This window comes from Mytilus trossulus, chromosome 10 (genome assembly GCF_036588685.1).
Source record: "Mytilus trossulus isolate FHL-02 chromosome 10, PNRI_Mtr1.1.1.hap1, whole genome shotgun sequence".
NCBI lineage: Eukaryota > Metazoa > Mollusca > Bivalvia > Mytilida > Mytilidae > Mytilus > Mytilus trossulus.
The window spans coordinates 61811019-61823032 of NC_086382.1; the positions used below are offsets into that span (position 1 = coordinate 61811019).

General features: G+C 30.8%; 1 protein-coding gene across 2 annotated transcripts in view; it reads left to right on the forward strand.

Annotated features, from left to right (window-relative positions):
- Positions 1-11375, forward strand: part of LOC134688335 (sushi, von Willebrand factor type A, EGF and pentraxin domain-containing protein 1-like) — a 136576-nt gene extending 125201 nt beyond the window's left edge. For both annotated transcript variants that reach the window (XM_063548944.1, XM_063548943.1), the window contains exons 4-12: positions 544-675; positions 824-931; positions 1152-1256; positions 3134-3457; positions 6613-6633; positions 7423-7674; positions 8899-9138; positions 9737-9808; positions 10605-11375. In XM_063548944.1, coding sequence (XP_063405014.1) covers positions 544-675; positions 824-931; positions 1152-1256; positions 3134-3457; positions 6613-6633; positions 7423-7674; positions 8899-9138; positions 9737-9808; positions 10605-10969 — 1619 coding nt within the window. In that variant the 3' untranslated portion in view covers positions 10970-11375. The remainder of the gene's footprint in view (positions 1-543; positions 676-823; positions 932-1151; positions 1257-3133; positions 3458-6612; positions 6634-7422; positions 7675-8898; positions 9139-9736; positions 9809-10604) is intronic.
- The last annotated feature ends 639 nt before the right edge of the window (positions 11376-12014 follow it).

Here is a 12014-nt window from a genome sequence, read left to right on the forward strand (position 1 = left end):
GAAATTACAAATTTCTGTACTTCTGAAATTTAAATCTCCAGCTTTTCAAACTTGACAAGAATGATAATTTTGAAATATAAAGTATTATGGAAAGTCTTAGAATCTGTACTAGGATTCTTACTTGTGAAAAGTTGTCTTATTAGGAATTATATTAAGACCTCTTCTTATTTTCGTGTTGGCCTCAATAACTTACTTTTTGAAGAATTTTCAATAAAGCTTTCCCAGTTTTCATTCAATCAAACCCCCATCCTATGGTCGGTTTATGTCGCTTTGACACGTTCCCAATTTCCTTTCTCAATTTTATTTATAAAAAAATAAATTAGAATATTTCTTACACCGGTACGTTGGTACAAGTTAAACCTAAAGTATCTAGTATAGATTTGTAACGTTAAAGATAACAACGGATGACAGACGTGAGTTTTTTATTTAAACTATAGAAAAAATCCTCAATGTGAAATCAGTACAAATAACATACATAATAACGTGGGATTAATATCTTTTATTAGCTAATGCATTCATTGAAACTAAATCCTTTAATTGCAGAAGACGACGATGATGATGATGATGATGATGACGATGACGATGATGACGATATTATTTGCGAGAATGGCGGGTCTTCCGATGACGGACATTGCTCTTGTCGTGATGGATTTGTCGGGAAACATTGTGAAACGCGTATGTATACATATCTAGTTCTAAAATAGGATGAATTAATCTAGTTGTGTAATTTTATATCATCTAAAATAGTTTTTCAGTGTATGTCAATTTATTACCAAACTAGATACATTCTGGATTCTGTATTCCAAATATTTTCTCTTTTCAGCTGTATGTTCACCTCAATGTTTAAATAACGGAGTATGTACAGGGAGGGATGGGAAAGCTGTGTGTGTTTGCTCTGAAGGAAGATTCAGCGGGAAACAGTGTGAAATACGTAAGATTTAAGACATACTAGTAACTTAAATCTTTATTGTTACATCTGGTAGCAAACAAAGAACAAATATAAATGCAAGCAAAACTATTTTCTCTGAATGACAAATATATTTGTAACTTGATTCTTAGATCAAAATTGCTTAAATCATTACATTGAAGTAAATATTTCTTAATTTATAATAAATTTTTTAATAGTTTCTGAAATTATAATTGTACTTTAGCTGTATGTGATCCTGGGTGTCAAAATGGCGGCAGCTGTGTAGTTGGAACATACAGATCAATGTGTACCTGTGTACCTGGTTTTGAGGGAAAGATTTGCGAAATGAGTATGTACTAGTACGCTTAAAGCATCATTTATAATGTTGACATGAATGTTCATTAATTATCAATTTGATATTAAAAAAAAACATTCTCGAAATATTGAGGATTGTCTATTCCAGGAAAAGATAATCTTAGCTGTATTTGTCAAAATCTTCATTTTAAGTCCTCGATGCTGTTCAACTTCGCACTTTATTTAGCTTTTTAACTGTTTTAACTCGAGCGTCACTGCTGAGTCTTTTGTAGATCAAACGAGCATCTGGCGTACATAATTTTAATCCTTGTATCTGTGATAATGTTAACGTGAATAACTTGTCAATTTCTCTATATGAGAATCACAAATGTACAAATGTAAGCGCATAAAGTATCTTTTGAATGGCGGCCGGATAATTTCTTTCAAGAATTGTTTAGTAAACCATATGTTTTATTGACGAGTTACTTGCTGAAAAACATATGTTCACCGTAAATAGAATATGAATACAAGCTATTGGTAAGAATTTTCAAGCATGATGAGTGATGCATACTTCCGCGTGGACATTTTGTATTATACATTGATACACTATATTCCTATGACCAGAAAAAAGCAATTGAAATTTCATAGTCATCTTATTCAAGATCATAGAATAATTCTTACGAAAATAAAATATTCTTTTGGATTGAGCGTCACTGATCAGTCTTTTGTAGACGAAACGCGCGTCTAGCGTAAATACAAAATTTGATTCTGGTATCTATGATGAGTTTATTCATTATCTAAATGTCACATCTATTTTTTAATCTTCTTATTTCTTTTAGCTAAAATTTGTTACAATTAAAACTAAAAAAAAAAGTTCTGGTGTTTCGATCAAACGTAAAATGATGACATCTATGTGGACACAGAATTTCTTAATTACTTATTACACTTTTATAATGATCATTATTAGGGATGTCAATGGATATTCGAGTACTCGAGTATCGCTTGGTAGTACCGAGTATCAAAATGATACTCGACTAATCGGTCTCCTGTTATAATGTTGTCGCTTTCTTAAGTTTAAACAAAACAATATTTTTATTGAAAACGCTTCACGGGAAATTATATGGTAATCGAAATGACTACAAGTTAAAATACAATTCGAATGGTTGAGTTTAAATGTCATTTAAAAGTTCTCCAAACAGAAGTACGTGAATGATAAATCAAAACGAGTATTTTTCCATGGCTTACACTTTTAGCTTATCTTAGTCCCTCCCACATCTTTGTACCGTCAAAACATGTATTTTTATCAGCAGGACTGTTAGTTATCTAATCAATTTAAGAAATCGCTACGTCCCTGATAAAGTTGACAAGATAATATAATTTAAATAGGAACAATTTTGTTGCACCGTGTATCGACCCTCTACAAATGATTAATAGCATCCTATCATCACCCCTTTGTTGATAATTAAATGTGTTTTTACGGTTCTAAAATATTGTTGTTTGAGTTACACTTTTTCTATAGATATTGATTAATTTTTGTATTAGATTATTACCAGTTTACATAATTAGTACAAGCAGTAAATGAGCTTTTAAATTATGGTATAAAATTCCTTCAACTATGTTTTAGTCCTTGGTAATAATGTTGAGAATTTTACGATCATAAGATAACGACCAACAATACAGAACATGGGTATAATTTTGTGTTTCCCTTTATGTAAATGTTATACCGAGCGAGTACTCGAGAATCGTTCAGTGAATCCAACGAGTATTTGATTTGTAAATCTTCACCGAGTGGACATCTTCTAATAATTGTATTTTGAATATTTTGAATGACACATATTTGAATTGTGCGCTAGGATGCTTAAGACTGAAATTACCTTTACTTAGAATGGAAGTGCGAGAAGTTCCATTAATAAGTTTGTTTCGTTTTAACAGGAGTAAAAGATGGCAAATGTCCAGCTCCTACAGGCACCGGAATCTGTGCTACAAAGACATGCAAAGCAGATTCAGAATGTAAAAATGACCACAAATGTTGCAAGAACAGTTGTGGTTCCCTTCAATGTATGGCACCAGCTCAAACAGAATGTACATACAAAGATAAACAATATCCAATCGGATTTCTTCGAAAAAATGATTCCTGCACGAGTTGTTTATGTATAGATTCTCCAAACCAGTGGAGTTGCGAACAAATGAGATGTCCACCGTTGTCATGTGATAAAACAAAACAGATCCCAAATGTATGTTGTCCTGTTTGTGACGGTAAGTACAGACAAACCTGAATTATCTGAAACAAGAAGTATGATAGTTATTTTTTCAGTAAACATATATTTAAGGGAATAATGGTAAAGTTACAATAAATATTTTCAAACTGTATAATATAACATGATAAATTTTAACACGTTTTAAAATTTGTTTCATTTCTCGAGCACATGAGATCAACCCTGGTTTCTGATGGGTTTCAAGTGGTGTATTCTTGAATTTTCTTTGTTAAGTTTTGTAGACAGTTGTTAGTCTTTTTGTAAACAGTTGTTAGTCTTTTTGTAGACAGTTGTTAGTCTTTTTGTAGACAGTTGTTAGTCTTTTTGTAAACAGTTGTTAGTCTTTTTGTAGACAGTTGTTAGTCTTTTTGTAAACAGTTGTTAGTCTTTTTGTAGACAGTTGTTAGTCTTTTTGTAAACAGTTGTTAGTCTTTTTGTAGACAGTTGTTAGTCTTTTTGTAGACAGTTGTTAGTCTTTTTGTAGACAGTTGTAAGTCTTTTTGTAGACAGTTGTTAGTCTTTTTGTAAACAGTTGTTAGTCTTTTTGTAGACAGTTGTTAGTCTTTTTGAAGACAGTTGTTAGTCTTTTTGTAGACAGTTGTTAGTCTTTTTGTAGACAGTTGTTAGTCTTTTGTAAACAGTTGTTAGTCTTTTTGTAGACAGTTGTTAGTCTTTTTGTAGACAGTTGTTAGTCTTTTTGTAGACAGTTGTTAGTCTTTTTGTAAACTGTTGTTAGTCTTTTTGTAGACAGTTGTTAGTATTTTCATTGTTTTATTTATTTATTTTTTATTTTCTGGAGCAATTTGCGAACAAAAAGAGGAACGAAAGATACCAGAGGGACAGTCAAACTCAAGTCGAAAATAAACTGACAATGCCATGGCTAAAAAATAATTTCAAATAGACAAACAATTATACACAACATAGAAAATTAAAGAATAAGCAACACGAACCCCATCAAAAACTAGGGGTGCTCCGGAAGGGTAAGCAGATCCTGCTCCACATGTGGCACCCGCGATAAACTGCTGGTATAAACAACAAATGACCTTTGTTAAAAGAAAAAGTCCTTCACAACAAAATTGATGTGGATGAAAATTTTAAAAACACTGATATAAAATGATTCTAAGTGAAAGTGATTTGCATTGCGTTCAGGTAACATATTCATGCAGAATGAATAAGCTTCTTGTGCTGTGCAGGTTCTAGAAAACTATATATTATCATAAGATTTAAAGGCAAATGTTTAATGAATGATTGACAGAAAGGTTATTTTTCTGGCGACTAGTTAATTCAGAAGAACATTGCTTTTATCGGCGTTATATACTTAATTATATTATTGATCGAGATTTTCAAACCATAGAGAAAGCTTGGAACTACATTTAAGAATACTATTTAATCTATATCATGTCCAAAGTCAAGAGTTTTGCAGTGAATGGCTTTTGTCATATGCTAAGTTACCTCCTATTTAAATGAATGTTATTATGATTGCATTTTTGTTGGTTGTATCTTTTATTTGTTCTGCATTCCTGTCATAATGTTGTCTTTTTAGCAATATTTCTAACATTGCCATTAAGCGCGTGCTGAGGCTTGGTATAAAACCAGGTTCAACCCACCATTGTTTCTGAAAATGCCATGTATTAAGTCAGAAATATGGAATTTGTTAACTAATAATTCGTTTTTATGTATGTTATGTATGACTTGATATAAGCATTTCCTTATGTAAAACAAATAGAGGATATGACCTTATGATATATTTGGTTATCTAGCTATATTAGCTAGATAACCAAATATATCACTTGTATGACGACAGTCGCATCATTTCTTACATTATTGGCAACAATGAGTTCCAGAAACAAAACAGAAATATACATGCAGGTAAACATGCCAAAAATAGGGGTACTGCAGTCAACATTGATTTATAATCATAATCACTATAGCAGATACAAATCTGTCAACAGAGAAAAACAAAATGGCATTTAGACAAACCACCTCAGCTGAAATGAATGGCAATAATAAAGAAATGACCACAGTACAACCACTCATTAGCAGGATGCATAGGTAACCAACAACGTATAAAGGATATTAGCAAAACTGGAATAAACAGTAAAGATTTATTATGTACAAATACAAATTAAAGAAAAATATAACACATAACTAATAGGATACACAAATCTCAGTTAACTTACCTATCTGTACGTCAAGACAATCATTTATTATTTGTGAAGTTGCTACGGAACTTTGATCAACAAGGTCATGTTATCTTCTTGCAAACCTTTTATTGAAAAAAGAGGCATTATATTTTACATTGTATTAATTCAAACAGACAGTGTTGCTCATGTTCTGAATGGAATTTGTCATCTCAGCTAGGCTCGATCTCTAGTAAATGTGTTGGATATGGAATATGCCTATCCTTTCGGGTCATATATCAGGTCAAAAGCTTTCAGATATGATTTTTGTTTCATTTTATACGCATTTTGTGTTTGGTTATTTTAGATTTGATCGCACAGGATAACTACCTGTATATTTTTTATAATTTTTTTTTATTAATGGATTAACAGGCATTTACATAAATTATCTATAGTGGCACATAATAAAGCACGCAAGAAAAATAAGCATAATCAAGCAAAAAAGAGTAAACAAAAATAACTAATAATACGATATGATATAAATATGGATGAAGTATAACATTTTCATAAAAAAATATATATTGATAAGGGAAATTTCATTTCAGGCACATCTATATAAAATAATTCACTATTAAATTAATTAATGATTTTATCCCAGGGGTTCCAGTATATGTTATAATCTTTCACACTCATATTTTTTTAGGAAATATGTTTTTCTAAAATCAAATTTTCTTTGATATAGTATTTAAGTCCCTCTATATGAGGTTTTTCCTCTCGCATCTTTGATCTGTATATAAAATACTTACCTACCTGTAATGATAATAGAATCGTATGACTCGATTGGTAATTGTGTTGTTTTCGTTATTGATTTAAATATAGTTCAACAGTAGGTTTCTTATGACTTAGCAGAATTTATATGATGATGATTTATCAATATTTTTTTTAATCGCCATGTGTCACATACGCACGTTGGCAATATTTCATTTTAAACATAAACAACTGTTTGTAATATTATGTTCATTTACTATTATTTCAGACAACCCTACTTCAGGCAATGGTAAGCACAGTCATATATGGAATCCATTCGTTTTGTATAAGGAATGAAATTTTACACCTACACTCTTTTAATTTATTTTCAACGAACGAACACACTGTACTTGATAACGAAAACATCAATAAAATAAAAAAGAACGAAAAAGGTATAAGGTTTAGTAACACAGATAAACACAATATTCAATACTTTAACAATAAACTTGTAAAGACTAACACTTCCTTTAATCGTAACGAAACTATTTAAAACGTTAGCCAATTCATCAATACAGAATTCTTCAGAAAAAATAAATATACAAAAGAAATGCAATAGATAGTATCGGCTAGGTTATAACCAACTACATGTATTTATAAACCTCGCTTTACAACATATGAACAACCCAAGTTGTCAAAGGGAGATAACAGAAGCTAAATAATAGAAATGTGAGTATATCATATATTATAAATGTAATATTCTAGTAAGTAGCATATCAACCTGTCGTAACCGTTTAAAGAAACTTATAAGGATTGATACAACAATCAGTACAATACGTTGAAAGTAAAGAACGTAGATCAGTAGATATAATAAATGACATTGGCCAACTTGTAGTTTAAATGGGCTGAAATATTATTTTCAAACAACTATTTTTGTTCTTTACGTATACTTCACTTTGTTTTATAAAAAGCAAACAATAACACAATAACAGCGATGGGTATACAAATAAACTTCTCTTGATACATGTAGCAAATTAAATTTAATAATATATACCTAATGTGAGATTCCAATTGTATGTCCATCTGTAACATAATTTTGCAGGTCCTATGTTTAGACATTGTCCAAAAGGTAAACTTGTCATCCACACGCACGAAGAAAACTTCATTGATATTCGAAAGTCTGTAAATTTGACTGTTGTCGGCAGTTCTGGACGTTACAAGGTTCAATATTCCAAGGAGGTTGTTAAAGCAGTGTCGTGCTCTTGCAGTAGAAATATCCATATTGTCATAGCACAATCTAAACCGGATGCATACGGAAGAATTGCGTCATGCCACTTTTCTGTTCATGTTTTGGGTATGTTAACTGTAAATACTTATGTTTATGAATGCCTATCGTTAGTTGAATTGAATGTTGCTAATTAAAGTACATTTTCGTGCTTATCAATTATAATATTATTTATGTCAAATAAATACTAATCAATTTGGTTGCTTATAATACCACGATTTGTTTTCACTGTTATTAATGTAGAAAATGTATGACGATAATAACTAAAGGTAAACTGTCTTTTAAAAGATTTTTTTCATATGGTGCTTGTTGAAAATTTCGCACAGCTTATTAAGACTAGGAATTACTTAAACCAAATAATTATTGTTTGTTACAAAAACTATAAATGATAGTTTGATAGTTTATTAGAGAAAACTCAGCCGCAGAAGACTGCGTAACAGGAGCATATTTATATACACAAAAGTAATTACAACATAGTTCATAATACAAACAGAATACATTTTTAAATTATACATCTTCAGAAATAAGTTCGTGTTTATTACAGTTTTAAATTAGACAAGCATCTTTTCTACCTTTTGAATAAAAATTGACAGCTAAGGCAGTACATTACTATTACTATATTTAAGCATGCCAAGTACTTTTTTTTCATTTGGATATTTTAAATAATATGGAGGTATGAACTTCCCCCTTAAATCCTTAACTTCACAGTTGGTACATTTACATATATAGTGGTATACATCTCCAAGACCAGCTTTACAGAGTGGACAAATCCTATCATGTCGTGGTACATTTCTCCATCTTCCTGTTTCGATGGGAAACTTTGTATTACATACCCTTAATTTACATATGTTTACTCTATGACCCCGTCTTAATTTTAACAGATATGTTTCCAAGCAAAACTCTTCTTTAAAGTGTAGATAAAACTCCCCCCTTGATGAATTGAGCAATCTGTAGTATAGGGCCTCTAGATACAAATTTTCAAATAAGGGCAGTCAAGTTGAATGCATATGGACTTATTATTTATGAAATGTTATGTTTTATTTTATCAATCGCAAATAAAGTTTTATATATAATGAATGAACCAACAATTGTTTTATAATTATATAAAGTAGAGGAATTTTTTCTGTGTGATTCTTCCATAAAGGGGATGCGTCAAAGTACATCAGTGCATGGTTTGTTGTCTTTTACATGAACATAGATCGCTATAAAACGCCTTAGAGTAAAGTGGACGTATATAAATAAAGCACAATTTAAAAAGAAATAATACTATGTGTTTGTAATGTTTTGTTGTAGATAACCATCCACCAATGTACAGTTCATGTCCAGCAGATATTGCTGCTTTTGAGGACGAAATAATAAGTTGGGACAAACCAGAGGCTACAGACAACATTGGTATCAAATCAGAAAAAATCATTTCGGATTATGAAAACGACAGTAAATTCCCCGAAGGAACACATGTTGTAATGTATGTGTCAGTAGATCACGAGGGTAACGTTGGAGTCTGTAGATTTCTTGTGGCCATCTACAAAAGAGGTGAGTTACTCTCTTTCTGTTTTTTTATATACAGCCTGACAAATTATTATAACTTATTGTCATTTTACTTGATCGTTCTGTGTTATAAATGCTAATAGTTTAAAAGTTTAAAAGGTACCAGGATTATAATTTAGTACACCAGACGTTATGTCTTCATAAGTCTCGTCAGTGAAGATCATAAAGCCACACAAGTTACTCTCTAAGTTTAAGTTTTCTCAATCGTATATAGAGAGAACTCGTTGATGCCATAAGCTATCATCATTGACGCTAATGACGAAAACAATAGCGACAAACAAATTTACATTTTAGTCGGTAAATGATTTTGTCACTGACAAACTACATATGTTCAAAACTTATACATATGCTAAAATTAAGGTATGCGATTCGATTGAGTGTTTTTCTCTAGTTCGATATGTAGAAACATTATCAATAAAATGAATAGCAATCTGTAGTATAGGGCCTCTAGATACAAATTTTCAAATAAGGGCAGTCAAGTTGAAATTATTATGTTTTGAATAAAAAAAAAGGTGAACCAGTTTTAAAATGATACTTTTGTAAGATAAAAAAAAACAAACCAAGCAATCATAATTCATTTCAGGAACCAGCGATCCAACAATACCCAGTGAACTGAAGAGAGAAAATAGAGACAATAGTAAAATGCACATTACAGGTGAGGATAGTGTTGCGCTAATATATAAAAATAATTTTCAGTTACTGGAAGCAAGATAATTAAAACAATGGCATGTCTAAAATAAAAATTAGTTAACATTTTGTTTTGTTTTAAGTTATTATATATAAAAGTTTATTTTATGAACATTATTAATGTATTCAACAATAAAATTGAGAACTTACTAATTACTAAAAAAAAACCATCAAAATTATAACCTTCTCTCGATGTACACTGTTACACTCAACCAGGGAATAATCAGCGGATTGTATATGCTCCTGGTACGCAGTCTTCTGCGGCTGAGTTTTCACTATGGAACTATATATATCTTAACATCTCATACTTGTAGCCTTTTCATCAGGCGAATTGGATATGCAGTCAAACATTTTCTTCCACTAATGTTAAGTCAAATGACCGTAGACGTGATTTCCACATCCATAAGTAAACAGACGAAGGAGATAAAGAGGAGACAATACAACATTAAAAGTAAAACAATACAGAGAAAATTTAAACATCAAAATCATGAGAGAAAATATTAAAGACATGAACAATAATCCATAAAATATTGAAATAAAGGAATGACCTACATAATCTCTGTCAAAACCGGCGTTCAAAAGATTTGATCTTCTATGCTTGTGGAGTTATATTTGAACATAAGCCGGAAATAACTTCAGAAAAAAACCTACGTTAAGGGCATTTTGAAATTCTAAAATTATATATAGAATCGGTTTACATAATTTTCTACATCGGTTTTGATGTGTGCAATTTTGCTAAGCGTTATGTTTTATTTTTATATAAGTATCTGTGGTTGGACTACTGGCTGGTGTCGTTCTTCTGATTGGTGCTGTTTTATGGGCATTATATTGTCGACGAATGAAGAAAAGAAGCACCGAACAGCGAACCGGAAATGACAACAATGCATATAATAATGAAATCTACGCAACTACACCTACTTCCGGATCACCACCGCCATCTTATGGCAAAGCAGGAGGAATGAAATTCCCACCAGAATATATATGCGGAGATGACAAACCCCCAATTTATGAGGAACTGGATGTCAAGGTGTTTTCAAAGAAAGGCATCTATAATCTGGTGTACGACACATCTGTTGATGTAAGGGCCATTGAAGTTCAGGTGCAAGAGGAAGAATGTCATAAAGAATAATGAGAAATCGTTGAGGTGATTTTACTTTTGATTTTTTAAATTTGAAACTATAAAGTTTTAGACATTTTATTTAAATATATTTTTATTGATTCAGTGCATTCTTTTTAAAAAACTATTCTATGACAATCGATGTTAATATACTCACAAAATTTTGAGAATGCCAAATATAACAAAAGATTAAAAATTGAATTAGATTCAATTAATGTGCAATACTTTTACCAAATAATCAACTCAAACACAACTCTGTACGGAATTGAAAATTCAACGAATATATTCATTAATGTTTCTATACGAGCTTTTCTGTCTTGTTTGCTTGATTAAATGAATGTTTATTATATCTTATATATTTGCCATTAAACATAAATTGTTTGTCTTGTTTCAAATATTAAATAAATATTTTAAAGTTTCTTATGTCTCTTATTATTACAAAAAATACTCAAAAGAATGGATACATGATACGTACATGATTTAAGATAGAACAAAGCATGCTTGATTTTCTTAATATCCTCCATTATACTGAAGATTTACATTTTATAACACAAATATACTAATTACAAGAAATGAACAACATAAAATTTCAGACTACAATTAAAGCACACACAAACAACCAAAGAAACACAATGTTACGTATATACATATGTATATCTATATGCTAAATTTGTTTACTAAGTAGTTCAGATATTTTAGTGACCAAAATTAAACCTATATGCTCAGACAATTCCCCTTTAAATTGTCCGTACAGATGAAATATATGATCTGCCAAGCAAAAAATCATGTTTCTTAAGTTGTCAGAGTGAACAGATTGCATAAAATCTGTAATACCACCAAGTAAGACTACTATTATATCGCTATCATGTTGCTGAAAAAAGCGTACAGATTCCTGGACTGGTAAAACATCAACAATTCCGTAAAACATGTTATTTCTTGCATTTAAAAGTTCTTCACAGTATAACATTAAGTGTTGAACGACATCTGTAGAATAACAACCACCTAAAGAGCACTGGCCATCCTTTATTGCTATTGAGCCAAGTTTTACCATGACTAA